At 43.8% G+C, this 24,889-nt stretch overlaps 1 protein-coding gene and 1 long non-coding RNA gene across 2 annotated transcripts in view; both read right to left on the reverse strand.

Annotated features, from left to right (window-relative positions):
- The window catches only part of LOC115141855 (protein turtle homolog B-like), a 79,171-nt gene that overhangs the window by 39,768 nt on the left and 14,514 nt on the right, over positions 1-24,889 (reverse strand). Inside the window, 2 exon segments of the mRNA XM_029681140.2 lie at positions 4,331-4,477; positions 17,942-18,139. Coding sequence (XP_029537000.2) covers positions 4,331-4,477; positions 17,942-18,139 — 345 coding nt within the window.
- On the reverse strand, positions 13,469-14,749 carry LOC115141856 (uncharacterized). Its single transcript, XR_003865412.2, has 2 exons — positions 14,213-14,749; positions 13,469-13,988 (listed from the first exon to the last, which is right to left on the reverse strand). It is a non-coding gene; the product is annotated as an uncharacterized LOC115141856 (long non-coding RNA).

The following is a 24,889-nucleotide window of genomic DNA, read 5'->3' on the forward strand; positions in this document are numbered from 1 at the left end:
CCCGCAAGTGCCATGCGAGAGTGGGCATCCAGCCAGGGCGGATTGTGCCAGCTCAGCTCGTTTTGTCTCCGGTGTGCCGTTTCGGACCAGGTTATCCTGCGCTGGCTCTGCGTACTGTGTCTCCGTTGCGCTGGGAGGGTTCAGTTCGTCCTATGCCTGCGCTCTGCCCGTGCCGGGCGAAAGTGGGCATTGAGCCTAATGGAGAGGTGCGAGTGTTAAGCACCAGATCTCCAGTGCTCCCCCACAGCCCGGTTCGACCTGCTCCTGCACTCTGGAGAGCCGGGCTAAAGTGGGCATTCAGCCTGGAGGAGTGGTGCCAAGGCTGCGCACCAGAGTTCCAGTGCTCCCCCACAGCCCGGGTCATCCGATGCCTCCTCTACGCACCAGGCTTCCTGTAGGTCTTCCCCAGCCTGGTGGGCCCTGTGGCAGCCCCACGCACCAGACTGTCTCTGCGTCTCCTCCCTCCAGAGGCGCCCTTCAGTCCGGAGCTTCCAAAAGCGCCCTTCAGTCCGGGGCCCACCCAGACCCTCTCCTATAGGTTCAGGTTTTGCAGCCGGAGTCTGCACCTTTGGGGGGGGGGTACCTTGGGGGTGGTACTGTCACGTCCTCCATTTCCACTGATATGTTACGTCCTACTGAATCGTATAATATGATATGAATGTGCTTAAGATCCCATTCAATCTCTTTATTAACAGCTGTTCCAGGCATTCTCTCAATGGGTATTGTCATTCTGCAAGTATACTAGAATACATTCCTTTCTGAACATTTGTAAGCAACCCCTCTGGTTTTTGTAGTGATTTACAATGCAAGAGTGCTTTATCGGCAACCATTTTGTGGATTGTGGTGTAGATTATTTTCACTGAACAGGTCTACATCTTTGATTCACATCTATAATGTGGTTTAGATGACCTAACATTAATTTACACTAAGTAGGTGGCAAGCAGGAGGTGGCATTTACTGTGAGCGGAATGGTTGACAGGGGAGTTCTTTCCGCCCATCAGGTACAACACATCAGTACGTAAGTGTCATCAAGTGGGGAACTTGGGAGATGTTCTACAAAAAGCCAAGTTGAGCATCACAATCTCGCCTTGCTTTCCTAATTTTCAAGTCTCCTATATTCCTGGATTCAGATGCTTCTGTTTTCACACCACTACCATCTGTAGACCTTTCCACACGAGCAGATAGGCCTCCTTAGAGCTCCATACCTGCTCACCGACATCTCTCCTTCTCTCTCCTCTCCTCCTCACTCTGATTCTCCTCCTTCCTCTCTTTCTCCCTCATTCTCGCCATCTCTCTTTCTCCTGCCCCCTGGAAGACTGCTCTTTGGGGATGCACAGTTTTTTATACCGTTTTCTTTGATTTCCCTTTATGAGTAGATTTCAGACAAAATTAACATTTACAGTACAGAGCCAGCCAGAGTGGGTGAGAGAGCGTCTTTTCCCTGAGGACTACTACTTACAGCACGAAAGGATCATGATGCATTTTTATTGAATTGCAGCATATATTTAGCCCTTTACTGTTTACTGTACTCTACTTTCCATCCGCAACCCAACAACCATTTTCCCTCAAGGCAACAAGGGATCCCCTTCAGACTATTTGTCTCTGAAGTTACTGCAGCTGTGTGAGTTGACACTCACAATCTCTCACTCACTGTTTCTCTAACTGACGTATTCTCTCACTCTATCCAAAAGCTGCTGATTTATTAGCATACTGTTAACTGATACTAAACTAAGAAGGGAGGAGAGGGTGAGAGGAGGAGAGGAGAGGCACCACAGTGGCCTCTCTGTCTTTCGGGCACAAGTTCTTGCCATCTGACACCTGCCACTGAGTGGGCATGAATCCTCTCTCCGTTTGGCAGGAAGTAGAGGGCTGCAAACAGGAAGTCAAAGCAAGGAGTGTATCATATGTAGATTCCACTGGCCCCAGGAAATGGCTGCCTTTAGTATCTGTGATGAAGCCTGGCCAGGAGAGCACCTGCCTTCCCAACAGAGGTCCTTTGAGGGGACATACAGCCACGATGAAGCCTCTGAATGTCAATTCAACACACAGATGTCTCAAAACAAGCACAAACACTGCCAGCCATTTTGCTCTGGCTCTTTCAGTATACATGAGAGCTTGGCTTCAGGTTCAGCCCCAACAGTCCCCAATTGGGAAAACAGGGCATTACCCTTATGTCCTGCACCTTTGCTCTTACACTGCTGTAAACAAAGTATGGACAAACAAAATATTTTAGACTTGTTTTATATGAACTCAGACACCAAAAACGGGTTCCAACACACAGGATAAAGACACATTAAACATATTATTCAGACAACTCACTGATAGTGTAAGGGACTGGGAGTAGGAGAGGTGGAGAGCATAGGCGAGTGAGTGAGCGAGTGAGTTGAGCGTGAACACTGATGTGGCCGGCCATAGAGATGCAGTGTGCCCGCCCGACTTTCACAGAAAGCCATTCAAACCAAACACACACAGATGTTCACACACTCCCTCCCTCCCCCCTAGAGGCTCCGCAGGTGACACTCCCTGGCAGGGCAACCGCGAGTGTAACTCAGCAGATAGAGAACTCATTTAGCCACAGCCAAACGCAAACGTACCCTTACACACATGCAATGATCTCACACACAAATACACAGTGTGTAGGTGCAAGCTGACACATTGGTAGTCTCCCTCTTCTTAATCACTACCTTTTCAGTTTCGTAGTGACCATTAGGTTTACAGTGAACATATGTTAAACCTCGTCCAATGTCAAGTATACTGTATATGCATATACAATCAGTTACAGATTAGAAAGTTCATGATGAGAATATGAATGAGCCTCACACAGACAGTGAGCATAAGTTCACACACCAAAAATATATTTTGAGTGTGTGAACCTGACAGTATAAACTGCAAACTGTCACACTAATAATATCTTCAGTCCTTGTGAGGTGTCTATCTGGAGGGGGAAAAAACTGTTAAAAAAATGTTAAAAAATGACAAAGGAAACCACTGCATTTGATCGTATGGAGAAATAACTACCCACCTCTATCCATCCGGAGGGCGGCCAAATGGGAGATGTATTGTATCTCAATAACACCAGCAGAGACCAAAATAATTGGAATGGACAGATATGCTGCAGCTACAATTTAGCATCCGCGGCCCTGCAAACTGAATTAAATATGGCAGCGTGGAATTCAATTCCATTACATTTCTCCAAGACAAGTATTTTTTATTGTCTATTATAAGATCTGACAAAATTAATAAAATCAGAACACATCAGAAAATACGAATATAAAACCGATTTGGTTTTCAGAAGATAAAATAGTAAAGATCATGGGCATCATTGTAACTTGACTCTAGATGGTCTTGAACAGAGCCATGCATTTAGAGAGTTGGGACATTGAAGTTTCGGTATGATACTTCAACATTCTATGACAGCCATGTTAGCACCCCATTAACATTACATGGAGAATATTTGAATAATGCTATGTAACTGAATGTCTACAATTAGAACATTATTCAACATTCTAAAAGTCCCAACTCTATAAATACATGGTTCTGGTCTTGAACAATGTACTGGAACACATTACATAGATAGAAACAGCTAGCTGCTAACCCAATGGGACCTTTCTGGGAAGTGCAAACATGCAGATTATTTTCCCGTCTGGTCATCAATTTGATTGCTCCCAAACTATCCCAGACGTTCCCTGCTGGAACTGTGTCAAACAGGCCACAATCAATTCCCCTTCTCACTAGTTTTTCATCCCCTTATCCCCAAGGCAATCTGAAATATGTCTGTCTGTGTGATGTTCTTGAAAAGGCATTATCTAAAAGAATACCTAATTGCCACTCATCATAGCTTTGGCATCTCAGAATAAACATAGACAGATTGACTACAGGGAAATGGCCTTAAAATCAGACAAATGATTGTACAGTACCACATACAATTAGTAAAAAGCCAAACATCGGACTGGACAAGTGATAAAACAAATCAGTAGTCACACAGTAAATCTGAAATCTCAGACAGACAAGTCATTGTCACCTCTACTGTATCTGACTGTCGAGTCAGAGAGAAGGAATGTTCTGACAAAATATTCAGAATGTAGTTAGCTATAGTAAAGCTATCTGAGGTAAAACAATGAAAACCGTGGCGGCTTAGAATGTTAGCAAGCTATGAGGTGAACATTGTCATGAATCACTCGAGCACACACATCTGATGAGATTACACTGTAGAAACCCATTCTCCATATTTGGTCATTCTCCATATTGGGCACCCTATTCCCTATATAGTGCACTACTTTTGACCAGAGCCCTATGGGCCCTGCTATTTGGGATGCAGGCAGCAACTCACCATTGACTGTGAGCTGCACCCAGCTGCCATTGTGGAAGGTGTTGTACTGCTGCTCCAACATGAGGACCCTACACTCGTACCAGCCCTGGTCTTCTGAGCGCACTGGGTCGATCTGAAGAGACGCCTTCCCATGTAGGCTGGCTCTACCTGGGGTGGGAGAGAAGAACACAGGTAGGGTCAGGAGTCAGGACCATAGAATTTGAGTTGATCCGAATGGTACACCCAACATTGCCACCAGTGTACCCAAAGAGCACCATGAATCAGTGTGATGCGCATATCTAAACATGGATGACGCTTACACAGCTCTTTCATTACTCCACTGACTGTTCAATTAATTAATGACACTAGAGTATCACACCCCCAACACACACCAGCATACTGACATTGCGCTGACACAGACATCACACAGCTGGCAAATACGTAGCTGCTCTGCCAACAGCATCTTCTCTGTGTCTCTGAGCAGGTTCATTTGGTAAGACAGTGGCCTTAGATTGTGCTGTTAGATACCCCCTAACCTATCCAGTTTGATTACAGATGGCTTCAATATAAAGAACGCTAATGCGAATGACCAAGGTCAGGGGGATTTGATTAGACCCAAAATTAAAATGATTGGATTTGAATTTGAGCTGTTCCCAATCCATACTACTTCACAACCTCTCACAATAAACAAACTACCAACAGAACCTGGCCAGAAGAGAGCTGCCTTCCAGTATTAGGATTAATAGATAACATTACCTGGAGGGCAATATCTCTTGCTCTCTCTCATCTAGAAGCTTCCCAGCTAAGGTTCTCCTCTCCTCTCCATCTCTTACTCTCTCTATATATATTTTTTTCCTTTCTTTCTCTTGCCCCCCACCTCTGTCTCTCCCCAGCCAGTGTTGTCATGTTTGCAGTTTTCCCACCAAATTGGGATACCTTGAAAACGATGTTGTGGGTGAAAATGTATTGGTCATGGGTTGCGGGTTTTTGGGCTATTTCTAACATGCTGACTAGACCGGGCCATTTTGCACATGTTGATTGTGTCCATCCACACCAGACGCGATCAGGACACGCAGGTTGAAATATCAAAACGAACTCTGAACTAACTATATTAATTTGGGGACAGATTATGGCAATTTAGATAGTTTGCTTGCTAATTTGTCCTGGGATATAAACATTGGGTTGTTATTTTACCTGAAATGCGTTATATGGAGCTTGACAGGGTTGGGGAGTAACAGATTACATGTAATCTGTTACATATAATGCATTACAAAAACAATAACTGTAAGCCATTACAATACCAGCAAAAACATTTTTTAAAGTAGATAATTCATTCAGGATTACTTTCAAATATAGAAGGGATCATTTCAGAATATTTTTTTTCCTTTCATATTAACGTCAATCATATAATTAACTGAAAAAGTACCTCTTTGATCTTACCGCCTGAGCAACATACACGGTCACAAAAGAAAAAGGTATGGCGCGCCAAAACAGTGCATTACCCTAACCCAACGCAGTGCATTACCCTAACCCAACGCAGTGCATTACCCTAACACAGCGCAGTGCATTACCCTAACCCGACGCGGTGCATTACCCTAACACAACGCAGTGCATTACCCTAACCCAGCGTGGTGCATTACCCTAACCCAAACGTTGTGCATTACCCTAACCCGATGCGGTGCGTTACCCTAGCCCAATGCAGTGCATTACCCTACCCCAACGCAGTGCATTACCCTAACCCAACGCAGCGTATTACCCTAACCCAGCGCAGTGCATTACCCTAACCCAGCGCAGTGCATTACCCTAACCCACCGCAGTACATTTCCCTGACCCGACGCAGTGCATTACCCTAACCCAACGAAGTGCATTACCCTAACCCGACGCAGTGCATTGCCCTAACCCAACGCAGTGCATTACCCTAACCCAACGCAGTGCATTGCCCTAACCCAATGCAGTGCATTACCCTAGCCCAACACAGTGCATTATCCTAACCCGGCACCGTGCATTACCCTAACCCAACACAGTGCATTACCCTAACCTGGCGCAGCGCATTACCCTAACCCGACGCGGTGCATTACCCTAACCCAATGCAGTGCATTACCCTAACCCAACGCAGTGCATTACCCTAACCTGGTGCAGTGCATTACCCTAGCCCAATGCAGTGCATTACCCTAACCTGGCGCAGTGCATTACCCTAACCCAATGCAGTGCATTACCCTAACCTGGCGCAGTGCATTACCCTAACCCAACGCGGTGCATTACCCTAACCCAATGCAGTGCATTACCCTAACCCAACGCAGTAAAAAAAAATGGAAGGCATTCCAAAGAACAATGTGTTTAGAGAAGAAAAGGGCAGTAATGTAACAGTTCAATGTTTGCCCACGATAAAGCTTCTGTCGACATCCAGAGACTCGACTTCGAACCTGAAGAAACACTTGGACGTAAGGATGATGATTGGCAGGTGTGGATCATTATCTTGCTTAGCTAGCTAGTCTCTAGAGACAGACAGGTTTTCTTCACAATGTTACCAATCTTCCGGTATAGGTCGGAGATTTCAGAGAGTACTAGCTAGCTACTTAGTCCAATTTCTAGCTAGCTAGCCTGTTTAGTTAGCTAATTTGCTTGCCAACTCTCCTACACTATGTAGGTGTTATGCTGCTCACTTAAGGTTGCTCTGTCAGTTGCTAGCTACTGTAGTTAACAAGATATCATAGCAAGTATGATATTGTGCTAATTTGTTAACAATTTAATTAAATCTATTTTAACTAAGACAAATCAGTTGTAGATAGTTAGGTGAAATTCACTGGTCTACATAGCCTAGCTAGCTCGCTAAATCAAAAGTACAAAAAAAAACATTTTGAAAGCTAACGTTAGTTGCACTCTGTAACCCAACATTACAAGATGCTCACTGTCAGGGTTGTTGCTAACTTAGTTAGCTAGCTAGCTATGGTTTCAGAGTACCATGCTACCCTAATCAATAAAGCCACACTGCAGTTTTCCTGCTGTTCAATTGTTTTTCAACCCAAATAAATATTTGAGTATTTCTATACAAACAATATAAACCACCATAGACATCATTGCATTCACAGCTTTGTCCATGTGTGAGTGGTTACATGTTCCAACCCCAGCCCTGTGTTTATCAGACAGGGGCAGGCTATAGAGAGTGAAACATAAGTTTCAAAAGGGTGGACAAAAGTTAGGTAAAGCTACAATCCTTAATTGAAACAATAACAAGATTCTCACTCCACTGTATTGTCATAATTAAGTGATTGCATTTAGTTTTTTCATAGGATGCATAACAATCAATGGAAGAACCTGAGCAGGAAAAGGCAACCAGATGACATGGAGGAGTGGAGAGATGCACAGCCATCTACAGATGGCCAAAAAGGGACATATTGTACACCATTGAAACAAGCAAAACTATAACCAGGAGGACCACACACCTAACAAAGCCAGGTTAATCACCGGGTATTTGACTTCATCATAGAGGATGTGAAACCCTTTTCACTAGAAGAGGTGCCTTCATTCCCCCAAGCTAGTAGAATGAATTCAGTGGTGGGAGAAGAGTTGTGTAGAGAGACTTTGATGCATCAGATAGAAAGGGAATTTGAGTCCATGAAAGAAGCTCTCTCCACCAAACTCCAGAGTATAAAGTTAGTCTGCACCAAAGCAGCAGTGATGTAAAGTAAAACATCTTTGAAGTACTACTTGAGTAGTTTTGTGGGTATCTGTACTTGACTTTACTATTTATATTTTTGCCAACTTTTACTAAAATTCATTCCTAAAGAAAATAATGTACTTTTACTCCATACATTTTCTCCGACAACCAAAAGTACTCATTACATTTTGACAAGAAAATGGTCCAATTCACACACTTATCAAAAGAACATCCCTGGTCACCCCCTACTGCCTCTGATCTGGCAGACTCACTAAACACAAATGCTTCGTAAGTCAATTGTCTGAGTGTTGGAGTGTGTCCCTGGTTATGCGTCAATAAATAAAAAATGTATGCTGTCTGGTTTGCTTAATATAAGGAATTTTAAATGGATTATACTTTACTTTTGATATTTAAGTGCAGAACATTTGACCAATTCCATTTACTTCTTATACTTAAATATATTTAAAACCAAATACTTTTAGACTTTTACTCAAGTAGTATTTTACTGGGTCACTTTTACTTGAGTCATTTTCTATGAAGGTATCTTTACTTTTACTCAAGTATGACAATTGAGTACTTTTTCCACCCCTGCACAGCAGACATCTGATCTGGCCATAACAGATGCTTCTTCGGCCTGACATGCCACTGGATCGAGGAGGACACCTTGGAGAGGGAGTCAGCTGCTTTGGCTTGTGCAAGACTGAGAGGACGTCATACCTACAGTATGATGTGATTACTGCCAAGTTAAGTGAAATACATGAAGACTTTAAAATTGAGCACAAAGTGAGGGCCATGTCTGACATGTGGGTTTATTGCACCTAGCTGCACTTTTTGTTTTCTTAAACTAAAAAAAAACTACTTGGTGGACTAAATGTGTGATTATACTGTAAAAATGATTTCTTCATATTTTTATATATTTATATTATATTTCATTTTAGTTATTTAGCAGACACTCTTATCCAGAGCGACTTACAGTAGTGAGTGCATACATTTTCATACTTTTTTGTACTGGTGTCCTGTGGGATAAGTGTTTAGCACCATCCATGTTGCTGTGTTATTTAAGCCCTTACTTATACCTGGTTTTAACATGTATCCTTTGTCCTGCACATTGTGTTTTAGCCCACATTTTTAGACGGGTGTACATGATTAAAAGACGCATTGGGGTCTGACCGTGATCAGATCTTATAGGTGTAAATGGACAAGATCAGGATGCAGGACACATGTTAGAAGCAGGTATACAGGGCTTAAATCAAACCAAATCAAATTTTATTTGTCACATGCACATGGTTAGCAGATGTTAATGCGAGTTTAGCGAAAAGCTTGTGCTTATAGTTCCGACAATGCAGTAATATCTAACATGTAATCTAACAATTTCACAACTACCTTATACACACAAGTGTAAAGGAATGAATAAGAATATGTACATAAAAATATATGGATGAGCGATGGCCGAATACATTTTTAAGTGGTTGTAAAATTGAATGGCTCTTTTCTGGATTTGGATTATTAGCGGGTATCGGCCTAATCCTGCTCTGCATGCATTATTTGGTGTTTTATGATGTACTCTGAGGATATTTTTTGCAGAATTCTACATGCAGTCTCAATTTGGTGTTTGTCCCATTTTGTGAATTATTGGCTGGGGAGCGGACCGTAGACCTCACAACCATAAAGGACAATGGGTGTCACATCTGCGGGCGCCAGGCTGCCCTACATCACTCACTCCTATCATCTATTATGCACACCTGCCTTCCCTCGTCACGCGCATCAGCGATATTGGACTCACTCACCTGTTTATTACCTCCTCTATATTTCTCAGTTCCCCTGCTCTGTTCACCTGGACTCACTCATCTGTTTATTACCTCCTCTATATTTCTCAGTTCCCCTGCTCTGTTCACCTGGACTCACTCATCTGTTTATTACCTCCTCTATATTTCTCAGTTCCCCTGCTCTGTTCACCTGGACTCACTCATCTGTTTATTACCTCCTCTATATTTCTCAGTTCCCCTGCTCTGTTCACCTGGACTCACTCATCTGTTTATTACCTCCTCTATATTTCTCAGTTCCCCTGCTCTGTTCACCTGGACTCACTCATCTGTTTATTACCTCCTCTATATTTCTCAGTTCCCTTGCTCTGTTCACCTGGACTCACTCATCTGTTTATTACCTCCTCTATATTTCTCAGTTCCCTTGCTCTGTTCACCTGGACTCACTCATCTGTTTATTACCTCCTCTATATTTCTCAGTTCCCCTGCTCTGTTCACCTGGACTCACTCACCTGTTTATTACCTCCTCTATATTTCTCAGTTCCCCTGCTCTGTTCACCTGGACTCACTCATCTGTTTATTACCTCCTCTATATTTCTCAGTTCCCCTGCTCTGTTCACCTGGACTCACTCATCTGTTTATTACCTCCTCTATATTTCTCAGTTCCCTGCTCTGTTCACCTGGACTCACTCATCTGTTTATTACCTCCTCTATATTTCTCAGTTCCCCTGCTCTGTTCACCTGGACTCACTCATCTGTTTATTACCTCCTCTATATTTATCAGTTCCCCTGCTCTGTTCACCTGGACTCACTCATCTGTTTATTACCTCCTCTATATTTCTCAGTTCCCCTGCTCTGTTCACCTGGACTCACTCATCTGTTTATTACCTCCTCTATATTTCTCAGTTCCCCTGCTCTGTTCCCCGCTGCTGCATTAAATGTTTTTTTGTCTTTGTTACCTGTTTGCTGACGCTGTTCCTGTCTCGTTCCATGTCCGTTATTTATTAAATGTTTTACTCCCCGTACCTGCTTTGTATCTCCAGCGTCATTTCATGTGACAATGGGTTCTATAACTGATGTTTAGGTCGAGGTATGTGTGTGTGTGTATATATATATAAATAAATAATACATATTTGTTTTTGTCTAGATGGAATTTGTATTCTTGTTCCTGGAAACTTTTTGTTTTACTGAGATGTACTGTTAGGGCCCAGGTCTGACAGAATCTGTGCAGAAGATCTAGGTGCTGCTGTAGGCCCTCCTTGGTTGGGGACAGAAGCACCAGATCATCAGCAAACAGTAGACATTTGACTTCAGATTCTAGTAGGGTGAGGCCGGGTGCTGCAGACTGTTCTAGTGCCCTCGCCAATTCGTTGATATAAATGTTGAAGAGGGTGGGGCTTAAGATGCATCTCTGTCTCACCCCCCAGCCCCACTTGTTGGTTGTGTACATGGATTGTATAATGTTGTAAGTTTTTTCCTCAACACCACTTTCCATCAATTTGTATAGAAGACCCTCAAGCCAAATTGAGTCTAAAGAGTTTTTTAAATCAACATAGCATGAGAAGACTTTGCCTTTGTTTTGGCTTATTTGTCAAGTAGGGTGTGCAGGGTGAATACGTGGTCTGTCATACAGTAATTTGGTAAAAAGCCAATTTGACATTTGCTCAGTACATTGTTTTCATCTGCTGTTAATGATAATGCAGAGAATTTTCCCAAGGTTGCTATTAACGCATATCCCCCGGTAGTTAATGGGGTCAAATTTGTCTCCACTTTTGTGGATTGGGGTGATCAATCCTTGGTTCCAAATATTTGGAAAGATGCCAGAGCTGAGGATGTTAAAAAGTTTAAATATAGCCAATTGGAATTTGTGGTCTGTATATTTGATCATTTAATTTAGGATACCATCACCACAGACTTTTTTGGGTTGGAGGGTTTGTATTTTGTCCTGTAGTTCATTCAATGTAATTGGAGAATCCTGTGGGGTCTGGTAGTCTTTAATAGTTGATTCTAATATGCCCACATTTTTGTTTTTGCCTTAGCAATGCACAGCTGAGTCAAATGATTAACTCATCATCAAGCTTCAAGTGGTAATTATGTATTCATTTGTGATACTATCCTTGATATGATCCTGTTATTGTTACACACACATATGTGTGCAGTGCATATGCATCTATCAATCCAATGTTATGATTTGTTATCAGGGATATTCAGTAATCCACAATGACCTGGTGATGTAAAAGTCTAATAATTACATTGTCTTCCACATTCCTACAGAAACCTTGTAACTGGAGATTCCTTCAAAACGATTGCCTACAGTTAACGTATAGGGCACTGCAAGGTTGGGTGACCAGGGCCATCTGGGACTGCCTCATGGAGGAATTCAGGTGTGTGATGGCTACCGGTGTCCTGCATAACTTCATGAGGATGGACACGAGAACCGGGAGGGGATCTGCAGCTTGCCGCCGTGTGCCAGAGGAGAAATATATCTGTAGCTCCTTCCACCTTCAAGGAATAGGCAAGAGGGCCAACCATGGAGAATAGTAAGATACTTCATTATTTCTAAAACTAGACTATATTGTTTGTCCTGGTGTGCCCGTTCATGATTTTCAGCATAAAGTACTATGCAGCCACTTAGTGTGGTGCAGACACCAGGTGAGGCCACACACACAGATTCCTGTTAGAACACTGTCTCTTTAAATACCTTATTTTCTCAATAACAGTATCTCTCCTTCACTTCATCTCGCTCTCCTCTTCTCCCTAAATCCTCTAGGTTATATCAGCTATGTCGGTGAACCCCTCCCGCATCTGAACTGGCTACATAGAGGGCACAGCATGATCAGAGGTGAGCGGTCACTTGGTCAGGTCAACAGGAAGTATTATTAAAGAGATGCTTTACATTGAAATACAGATAGAGATGCAGTAGTCCGAGTTAATGATCCAAGGTCAGTTTTGCATGTCAACTCCTGATGATTATGATGACTAACAATGTTAGAATAAAAACAAAAACAAGGCTTAAACATGCTCTTTCTCATCTGCAGATATGTTTTGATGAGAGGATGCCAACACCCAGTCCCATCATCGCCACCTCACCCACTGTTAAGATAACCTTTGGGCCGACTAGAGACACTATTATGTAATTGTGATGAACTGAGAGAATATTTGGGTAGCACTGATTCATTAATCATATGCTGCCTTCCCTGCTCCTATGTTCTTACCTCTTGCCACCTCTTTCTTCCTCTGTTTTTGTAATGCACAACAGATGTGCATTGAAGTACAGATTGAACTTGTATGTATAATATTTATAATGCATGTATTTATAACACTTGGATAATGAACTTCTTTCAATAAAGCGTTTCACATTCTCTACTGGTTGAAATTAAGTCTCATTTGATGAAATACTACACATATCCTGTGTTTATCAGATCAATGCAGATGAAGGGCATTAGATATTGAGATTAACCGGATTTAGAGTATTTGCATGATGCATAGGATTTGTAGTGTATGGTTTTTTAAATTCTATTTCTGTATATTAATTACAAATCAGCCTTTAACTAGTTAAATCCTGTTTCTAGTCTATTAGTTACAATGTGTAACCATTGATGTCCCAGGATCAAGATTGGTAAACACTGTTGAAGTGTATAATTGTAATACATACATGCAGACACAGCATCATTCAAAGACTGGAATTTGATACTCCTAGTACTGGATATGACTGAAAAATAACCTCAAAGACATTCATACATGAAATGCACCTTTATTTGCCAAGGTAGAGTACATGATCAGTGAATATATTAAATGTACAGGCTACAATGTGGGGATCTCATGCATGGTAATAACTTGTCTACGACTTGCATCCTTGGCACAAAGTTATATTATATTCTACTCAATCCATAGGCTTCATTAATGTCGTTCAGACTGTTTTGAATTTGATACAACCGGCTATGATAGCTAAGGTTCATAGCTAGGTTCTGAACTAATATGTATGCCAAACGTTTGGGTCCATACACCGATCGGCTTGAACGCTAACGTTAGCTACACATCCATAGGCATACAGGTATTGTTTATCCTCCACTGTACAATAAGCAAGAACACAGCTAGCTACGTTATTTCATCCATCTGCATTGCATGGCAAATATCAGCAAGACAAGCTTACACAATTGCACACTCAATTTGCAGTAAATGCTTTAGCTAGCTAGATTCTTTACATCCACTGTTTCCACAAGACGACAGCCTGACTTGCTGGTTGTTTCAGGAGTCCCTAAAACAAACAACCAGAATTACAATTTCATACTCATGTCACAACACCAATAAAGCTAGCCAGCTAGCTGGTTAATGTTAGCTAGTCAGCTAGCTTGCTAAATCGCGATTTTCGTAATTTAACTTTATGATTTAAAAAAAATATGCATACTCGTTTGCCTCTACATTAACTAACATATTCCTGTCAACTGTACATTATTTTCATGATTCGTTATGACCACTTACATTTGCTTCCATCGTAGTATTTTTGTCAGCCATCTTTGCTGAAGAAAGTCTCCAGCCTTGGGTCGCAAAGCATCAAATTCGTCATGGGAATCACTCGATATGATTGGTCATCGCCCAGTGGTCGCGCTGGTGATTTGCACAAAGTTGGGTAAAGTTTATATTTTTCCACTGCCTCCCACGCCACCTTCGCACCGCCTAAAGGTCCCCCGCACTCTCCGCTTCTCACCGCCTTCCTTCCAATGAAATTAATGGGAGGCGATATTTCAACGCTCGGCAACCTGTGCTAGTGTATCATTCCGGCCATGCTCGTGACGTGCGCGAGAGGAGAGCGAACAGCATGCGCGCACGTCGTGACATGTAGGTAGTTTTTTTTGATTGTCATTATGGAAACAGCTATTTCCAAACCCTTTTCCATAAAAGATTAAGCACTGGGGAACTACTTTCGCATTACTAGAGCGCATTACATAAATCTGCTTGGAGGTGGTTTAAACTGCATTCTAATGTTGACTGCTTAAAGGAATCGGTATCAAGCGAAGTGCTTTGTGCATGCTCAATTCTTGGGTCTGCCCGAGTGGAAATTTGAGATGTAAATTAAGAAACCCTCGCGTGGTTCTTTTTATGGGGAAAAGTCCTCAATGAAACGGACTTTAGGCTAAATGTGGAGAATTATACATTTGTCTCTATTGGCCATCAAGTAGCCTATTAATTTATATGCCATTGTAGGCTAACATTTGATCAAATAAATATGTTGAAATTACGATATCACTGGAGTTACTGCAAATCAATTTGTGCCGCTTTTGTAGCCTACCTGGAGCTGGCAAACGAATGTAATAAAAAGCCTATAACTTCAGTTTGTTGTTGTTGTAGCCTTGTGTTATTATGAACGCATTAGATTGACTTTAACAGTAGTCAGATTAGGCTGCAGGTAAACACTGGCTGTGGTTGAAAAGCATATTCAGTTCATATACATATTATTCATAATTAATTCAGTGATTGAAATTATGACCCCATCCTCAGTAGCCTATTCCAGCAGGAAATTGAGGAAACAAGCATTTACTATTGCGAAATCGCCTCACTATTCATGTTGAATAAATCCGTCTGTTAATTTGAACTAAGCAAAGTGCTAAATCGTTCAGTTTACATCTTGCCTACATCTTGTCTAGGCTACTGTAGCCTTATTGCTTAATCATACCAGTCAAGCGAGTTAAAGCTACATCCATTGATGGAAAATGATCTGGCGAGTTTTAATCAGGGCAAATTATATTTTCTCTTGTCACATATTCATATTCCTTTATTACGTCATGTCATAGCTTGCAATAATGATTATTTTGTAATGGTCGTTACAAATTACTATGATATTCGTTCTTAATTGTCTCGATAACGTTATGGAAAAGGGGTTTATTGTATAGATATGGCAACTCCTCTCTTGCTGTGAAAAAAAAAAAGGCTAGTTTTCAGGCCTTTTGGGTAGGTTTTTGAGTGGTCATTGGGCTAGAATTTTTTGCTTGACCTTGAACCCTGTTCCAAGCTCCCCACATCTACCTGATGAAGCACAGGGCTTGGAAAAGGAAAGCATTTAGTGGCAATAGTGAAAAAGACTGACTTCTCTTTGAAAGCTCAGGAGATTAATAGGAAATCTAAAAGTAGGAAGTCATGTCACAGAGGATGAGAGAAGTTGAGTAAACCAGGCATGTTGAAATCTGTCTCACAGCTTCCAACCCACTGCATCCACACGGCTTCTGCTACAGCCCTGTCAGTCGAGCCAGATGAACTGACTGAAACACTCTCTCCTCTGTTAGAGCCGTGCCCTGGGACAAATATCCTTTCCCAAACTTTGAGATGTATATACGGTATGTACTGTAAGTACTGTTGCTTGTTCGTTCATTTTGAACGTCAGGAAAACATATTGGCGTGGAGGGCAGGCTGGATTGCTCTTCCAGTAGCTCTGCATATAGATGCGATAGATAGCCTTTTACTGGGATGGCTGCGATAACTGACAAAGAAAACGGTGGGTTTTTGTTGAGCAGGAAATCGATAAGGCAAAGGGAAGAGGGTAGAGGAAAGAGGGAGACTGCAGTCTTGCAGTAAAAAGGCGAGGCTTTAAAAGTCAGGTCTATTTTAGCCTGGGTGATAAAGTGCTGAGTAGGGTAGGTGGTGGCGTGAAGGGTAGGGATCGACCTCAGGTTCAATCTGTCACCGAGTGAGAGGCGTGCTGTAAACAGAATTAACAATACTATGTACACATCAGGACCAGCCCTTCCAGGGCATTCACACACACTGTAATCTAACACTACTGCTGCCTACAGTGAATATTGCCCCCTGGGTTTATTAATATCACACATAGGCTTCGATCCATTGCACTGCTGCAATAGCTGTAGAGAGAGGGGAGGAGAGTAGAGCTAAAGAAAGCCATGCAGCTAAACGTTCAGTTCTTTAAAGACCATAATCCCTCTGCAGGCTTTTCCCTGGCTCTGATTGGAGGAGAGCTTGGGAATTGGGTTTGGGTGAGATGTAAGACCAGCCTGTCCCCAAAAATCTTTAACTAAAAATGCACAAACTAAATATCATAGTGTCTGCATTATTGATTGTTTCTTTGCATTAGTTGGTGAAAAAATAGCTGATTTTAAATGTTAGATTTGCATATCACCTTGGGCAATTGGCTAACACACTAGAGGAGGAGCACTCCATTTCTGTCTAGCACTGATTAAGACACTTGCCGAAGGGTAATATTCAGTCGAACAGTAAAAGTCTGTATTTTCCTCCCTGCAAGAGAGAGGTGTACCACTCCCAATCCACTTCAACATAAATACAACACATATGATGTGAACCATAACCCCATTATTTAACATAATCTAAGATAGAATCCCTTGTAAAAGATAAGGTCATAGTGGAATTACAAAATACACTTCAGTCTTCAGGTATACCCATTTAAAGCTCACAGACATAGAGGCAGAGAGGCATGAGAAGCTAGCTTACCCCCACATACTCTGCTACTGTAAAAGGCAGTCCGAAACCTCTTATCTCCAGCATGAATACATTTAGATCCAGAAATATAGGATTAATATAGTACATTAAGACACAGAAATATAGGCAGAATACAATACATTAACACCCAGAAATATAGCAGTACATTGACTGCCTTGCAGGACTAGCCAGTCTAACCGGGCAATGACAGTACATTTAATCTCTGTTCCACCCAGATGAATTATTTATTTGGTGAGAAATGGAAAATGGGGATTCATGAGAATAGCCAGCCAGGCAGATCTTATACAGTGTGCATGTGTGTGTGTGTGTGTGTGTTTGTGCATGCGTGTGTTAGGCAGCAGGCCACTCTGGCCTAGTGGGCCATGGTAATCTTCAGACACTCCAGACACTCAGCTCCATGTAGACACAGAGAGGATATAGTCCCATAAAACACCCAGGGGAGGTTCTCATGAACCATGGCACAGTCTCAACCATTATCACACTATCACAGCTCTACTGTAACATGGCATCTGTCCCCACAATACACTTTAATCTGAGCTGCAATGTGCATCAGTGCGTTAGTGCTGCCTCTGTTCTGTTCTTTTCTGTAATTTCATAGCATTGGAACCAGGCTACATGGCAAATGCTCACTAGATCCTAGGCTCTTACCGGTGTACTCTTGGTCAACATGGGGGGGGGGGGGTGGAAGGCTCTTACCGGTGTACTCTGGGTTGACATGAGGAGAGTGGTTGGCTTGGCTCTTACCGGTGTACTCTGGGTCGACATGAGGAGGGTGGAAGCGGAAGCTGATGAAGAAGGGGATGGGCACTCCGAACTTGAACCACTCCACCACGTAGGGGGGCTGCTGGCCGTCCAGGGGAGGGGACACGTCACATCCCAGGATCACGCTCTCTCCAGCGCGCGCCGTCACAAACTGGGGCTCCTCTCTCACTCCGTGGGCAACTGGGGGGAAAAACCGGAGAGGTTATTTTAACCAAAGAGCAGAGGGTCCCTTAAAGAAGGAGGAAGGTAATGGTACAGTATATGTGCTGTACTGTTCTCAACTACTACAGCTGTGCTGACCAAGCAGAGAAGATATTGCTGCTTAGTTTCCCAATGCCTATAAAACACAAATTCCATTACAGCTACAGTGATTGAAAAAACAGGCCATGTAGCTCGTCAAAACTAAGATTGAACAGCCCTGCCTACAGTGTTGGTCCCACTTATAGACCCTGGTAGGTACTTATATGGATCTAGTACAGGACAGTCTGGCTCTGTACAGTTCCCTTGTCATCATCTCTCCTGGTGAGAGAGAATTCTGTCTGAGGCGTAGGTCGCCTACAGTACTGTAAATAAGTTACCAGCCCAGGCGGCTCTATTGATCAGAGCTGGCTGCTGCTCATATGGGTTTTACTATGAGCGGTACCAGGGCTGGGCTGGGCTGGCGTTTAGCCATGGATGTCCAGGCACACTGCCGAGGGTTGACCTATCGGACGGCTGAAAGGTCGGCCTACCTGCCTCAGCAGAACGCTCACTCTGGGAATGGATTTTGTCCAGCTGCCTCCCCCGCTCTGCTCTCATTGAGCCAGCCTGGATCTCTGGATCTCCTCCATTAGACTGAGCATTGCCGCCCTTCCACCCTTCCTCACCCCACATCCCCTCGCCCCGGGGGGGAACATTGCTTCAGGGATCAAGAGACATGCTGACGATTCACTCTCCAGAAACACAGGCTGAATAACTTAGCGCTTTCATTAAAACTATTACTTGCATTATGGCTACTAATGTTTTCAGGAAGTACAGCATCCAAGTACAGTAGTGGTAAAGAAAGGCTCCGCCTCAGGATGGGGAAAAGGTAGCAGTACGATTCTCTAGGTAGGTTTCTGTAATGGAACTCATGCCTTGTGTTGAGTGTGTGAACCATTGTCAGTGTTGTGTAAAATAGGAAGTGCTACGGTTGCCATTGTTCCTTTCCAATTAAACAGTCATGAAGCCTCTTTACCTCTATTACAGGCTCCACCCCTGAAGGTCCTATGCATCAGTCAGTGATTGTGTTTACAATTTTAATCTGCTCTATCCGGTAGAAGAGTTAATCCACTTTATGTGATTTAGCCAGCACAGCTTTTGGACTGAAACAGAGCAGATTTAATCAAATTACACTTTTTGTTCAAGTGGAGCTGTGGTCTGCCAGTCACGGGCCTTACTCCTAGAATCTGCTCTGCCATTGTGCCTCTCTGGTAAGCGGTGCAAGGCAGCATAAAAAACATGGTTTAGAGTTAATGACTGACCCACTGGAACACATGTGCAATACGCTGAGTCACTGGACCCTGCACATGACCACAATTCAGCCTGTAGCTAAGACCTAAAGTCGTAGCTAAACAAACCAGCAACACAGCCTACACAAGCATTGTAAATATACTGAGGCTAAGAAGCCTATAAGTTAGACTCGAAGAGACCATTTACAGGGAGGGGAACGAGTAAAGAGCACCTATAATTGCAATCTAAAGCTAAATATGCATAGACTTATCATGCTTAATTAAAGTAAAGATTAGGCACTTTCAGTGAATATTTTAACTGTGCAAAGCAGCAACGGACACACACTGATAAGATGCAGGAAATAGAAGGAGAACATCAGTAGCATCTGATGCGTCAGTGACAGAGAGGACTCAGTGAGAGGGGACTGGGTGGTGATGTCTAGAGGGCGATAGACATGGTAGAGGGAACTGAGTGGTGGTGGCTGGAGGATGGTAGACATGGTGGAGGGAACTGAGTGGTGATGGCTGGAGGATGGTAGACATGGTGGAGGGAACTGAGTGGTGGGCTGGGATGGTAGACATGGTGGAGGATGGTAGACATGGTGGAGGGAACTGAGTGGTGATGGCTGGAGGATGGTAGACATGGTGGAGGGAACTGAGTGGTGATGGCTGCAGGATGGTAGACATGGTGGAGGGAACTGAGTGGTGATGGCTGCAGGATGGTAGACATGGTGGAGGGAACTGAGTGGTGATGGCTGGAGGATGGTAGACATGGTGGAGGGAACTGAGTGGTGATGGCTGGAGGATGGTAGACATGGTGGAGGGAACTGAGTGGTGATGGCTGGAGGATGGTAGACATGGTATAGGGAACTGAGTGGTGATGGCTGGAGGATGGTAGACATGGTGGAGGGAACTGTGGTGATGGCTGGAGGATGGTAGACATGGTATAGGGAACTGAGTGGTGATGGCTGGAGGATGGTAGACATGGTGGAGGGAACTGTGGTGATGGCTGGAGGATGGTAGACATGGTATAGGGAACTGAGTGGTGATGGCTGGAGGATGGTAGACATGGTGGAGGGAACTGAGTGGTGATGGCTGGAGGATGGTAGACATGGTAGAGGGAACTGAGTGGTGATGGCTGGAGGATGGTAGACATGGTAGAGGGAACTGAGTGGTGATGGCTGCAGGATGGTAGACATGGTAGAGGGAACTGAGTGGTGATGGCTGGAGGATGGTAGACATGGTGGAGGGAACTGAGTGGTGATGGCTGGAGGATGGTGGAGGGAACTGAGTGGTGATGGCTGCAGGATGGTAGACATGGTAGAGGGAACTGAGTGGTGATGGCTGCAGGGTGGTAGACATGGTGGAGGGAACTGAGTGGTGATGGCTGGAGGATGGTAGACATGGTAGAGGGAACTGAGTGGTGATGTCTGGAGGATGGTAGACATGGTGGAGGGAACTGAGTGGTGATGGCTGGAGGATGGTAGACATGGTAGAGGGAACTGAGTGGTGATGGCTGCAGGGTGGTAGACATGGTGGAGGGAACTGAGTGGTGATGGCTGGAGGATGGTAGACATGGTAGAGGGAACTGAGTGGTGATGGCTGGAGGATGGTAGACATGGTAGAGGGAACTGAGTGGTGATGGCTGCAGGATGGTAGACATGGTAGAGGGAACTGAGTGGTGATGGCTGGAGGATGGTAGACATGGTAGAGGGAACTGAGTGGTGATGGCTGCAGGGTGGTAGACATGGTGGAGGGAACTGAGTGGTGATGGCTGGAGGATGGTAGACATGGTGGAGGGAACTGAGTGGTGATGTCTGGAGGATGGTAGACATGGTAGAGGGAACTGAGTGGTGATGGCTGGAGGATGGTAGACATGGTAGAGGGAACTGAGTGGTGATGGCTGGTAGACATGGTAGAGGGAACTGAGTGGTGATGGCTGGAGGATGGTAGACATGGTAGAGGGAACTGAGTGGTGATGGCTGGAGGATGGTAGACATGGTGGAGGGAACTGAGTGGTGATGGCTGGTAGACATGGTGGAGGGAACTGAGTGGTGATGTCTGGAGGATGGTAGACATGGTGGAGGGAACTGAGTGGTGATGGCTGCAGGGTGGTAGACATGGTGGAGGGAACTGAGTGGTGATGGCTGCAGGATGGTAGACATGGTATAGGGAACTGAGTGGTGATGGCTGGAGGATGGTAGACATGGTGGAGGGAACTGAGTGGTGATGGCTGCAGGGTGGTAGACATGGCTGGAGGATGGTAGACATGGTGGAGGGAACTGAGTGGTGATGGCTGGAGGATGGTAGACATGGTGGAGGGAACTGAGTGGTGATGGCTGGAGGATGGTAGACATGGTGGAGGGAACTGAGTGGTGATGACTGGAGGATGGTAGACATGGTGGAGGGAACTGAGTGGTGATGGCTGGAGGATGGTAGACATGGTGGAGGGAACTGAGTGGTGATGGCTGGAGGATGGTAGACATGGTAGAGGGAACTGAGTGGTGATGGCTGGAGGATGGTAGACATGGTGGAGGGAACTGAGTGGTGATGGCTGCAGGATGGTAGACATGGTGGAGGGAACTGAGTGGTGATGGCCTTAACACCCCTATTTATTACACCTTCATAACATATTAGTTGTACAGTATTCTTTACGCACCCCATATTTCAATCTTAGACTACTCCCATCTCCTTTCAGTTTACACAGCACCCTTTTACCGTGTGTTGGAGCTGCCTATTGACTGGATCTATTTTCAGGAAACTAATCTATTCAGTTGTAATGGACAACAAAGTATTTTTCTGACTTATCAGACTTATCAGAGAATTTGATACTTCAAGAGGCTCAGTTTCCTGAAATCGTGCCCTCTTCTATCAATTGAACATATTTTTATTGACTCAACATGTGTCTTCCACACTAATAGATTAAGAGGTGTTTTTTAAGGTAATCATCAACTGTAACCCATGAGCAAGAGAAAAGCAATATATTATGTTAGCTACTTTAAAAACACTGGTTAAGCTACATGAGCCACCCCTTTCATTTCATACTAGAATTTCACATGTGATCACATGTTTTCACGTGTTGTTTCATGTTATCAAGTTACTTTACATGTTGTCACATTTCATCACATTAACTTCACATGTGATCACATGAAATTCACGTGGTCTATCCCTAAGGGACCAAGCAGGCCAAGTACTATCCACACAAGTTGAGGAATATAAAATATTATCCACATTGTTTGGCTTGAGAACTAAATGCTGTCACATTATAAAGCCTACACTCTGGGCTTGGGGCACAGCGGTGCTGAAACCCATTGTTTCCCTGCAGACAGTTCAGGTTTCAGGAGTTCACGGTTTCTATCTAACATTATTTTTGGATCCTAGAGGAATTACCATAAAGACCCAGGATAATATACTGCCTGGCTAATAACTCCCCAATCGCTTTATGAGATCATCACAAGGGGAAGATCAGCACAGGCCCAGTTACTGCTACCGCCGTTTTCATTTCCTTAATGGAGACACAGTGACCCGGCAGTGTTTATGGGAACTTTTTCAAGGGAACATATTTATGCTCTCAACAAGACATAAATTCCAGCTGTGCAAATCATGTTACAGGCCCTCTCTGTTCTAACCTCCGCTATATCTTCACAGGCTGAGCTTTTCTCAAAGACCAGGTGTCATCACTGAGGCACCAATACATCTAACAGAAAGATGACAAGTCAATATATTATAGCCTGCCCTATATTAGTTTAGTACTGTAACTAAGATAACAACCTTCTTAGACATCTTTTTTATTTAATTTTTCATTTCACCTTTATTTCACCTTTATTTAACCAGGTAGGCCAACTGAGAACAAGTCCTCACTTACAACTGCGACCTGGCCAAGATAAAGAAAAGCAGTGCGACAAAAACAACAACACAGAGTTACACATAAACAAATGTACAGTCTTTAACACAATAGAAAAATGTATGTACAGTGTGTGCAAATGTTGAAGATTAGGGAGGTAAGTCAATAAATAGACCATAGGGGTGAAATAATTACAATTTAGCATTAACTCTGGAGTGATAGATGTGCAGAAGATGATGTGCAAGTACAGATACTGGGGTGCAAAAGAGCAACCAGATAAATAACAATATGGGGATGCGGTAGTTGGGTGGGCTATTTACAGATTGGCTGTGTACAGGTACAGTGATCTGAGCAGTAAGCTGCTCTGACAGCTGATGCTTAAAGTTAGAGAGGGAGATATGAGTCTCCAGCTTCAGTGATTTTTGCAATTCGTTCCAGTCATTGGCAGCAGAGAACTGGAAGGAAAGGTGGCCAAACTATGTGATGGCTTTGGGGATGACCAGTGAAATACACCTGCTGGAGTGTGTGCTACGGGTGGGTGTTGCTATGGTGACCAGTGAGCTGAAATAAGGCGGGCTTTACCTAGGAAAGACTTATATTCAGCGGGCTTTACCTAGCAAAGACTTATAGATGACCTGGAGCCAGTGGGTTTGGTCACAAATATGTAGCGAGGGCCAGTCAACAAGAGCATACAGGTCGCAGTGGTGGGTAGTATATGGGGCTTTGGTGACAGAATGGATGGCACTGTGGTAAGACTACATCCAGTTTGCTCAGTAGAGTGTTGAAGGCTATTTTGTAAATGACATCGCCGAAGTCAAGGATCGGTAGGATAGTCAGTTTTACGAGGGTATGTTTGGCAGCATGAGTGAAGGAGGCTTTGTTGCGAAATAGGAAGCCGATTCTAGATTTAGTTTTGGATTGGAGATGCTTAATGTGAGTCTGGACGGAGAGTTTACAGTCTAACCAAACACCTAGCTATTTGTAGTTGTCCACATATTCTAAGTCCGAACCGTCCAGAGTAGTGATGCTAGTCGGGCGGGCGGGTGCGAGCAGCAATCGGTTGGAGAGAATGCGTTTAGTTTTACTAGCATTGAAAAGTAGTTGGAGGCCATGGAAGGAGTGTTGTATGGCATTGATGCTCGTTTGGAGGTTTGTTAATACAGAAGAAGGGCCAGATGTATACAGAATGGTGTCGTCTGCCTAGAGGTGGATCAGAAAATCACCAGCAGCAAGAGCGACATCATTGATATATACAGAGAAAAGAGTCGGCCCGAGAATTGAACCCAGTGGCACTCCCATAGAGACTGCCAGAGGTCCGGACAACAGGCACTCTGATTTGACACACTGAACTCTATCTGAGAAGTAGTTGGTGAAACAGGCGAGGTAGTCATTTGAGAAACCAAGGCTATTGAGTCTGCTTATAAGAATGCGGTGATTGACAGAGTCGAAAGGCTTGGCCAGGTCGATGAAGACGGCTGCACAGTACTATCTTTTATTGATGGAGGTTATGATATCGTTTAGGACCTTGAGCGTGGCTGAGCTGCACCCATGACTAGCTCGGAAACCAGATTACATAGTGCAGAAGGTATGGTGGGATTTGAAATGGTCGGTGATCTG

This window comes from Oncorhynchus nerka, linkage group LG14 (assembly GCF_034236695.1).
Source record: "Oncorhynchus nerka isolate Pitt River linkage group LG14, Oner_Uvic_2.0, whole genome shotgun sequence".
NCBI lineage: Eukaryota > Metazoa > Chordata > Actinopteri > Salmoniformes > Salmonidae > Oncorhynchus > Oncorhynchus nerka.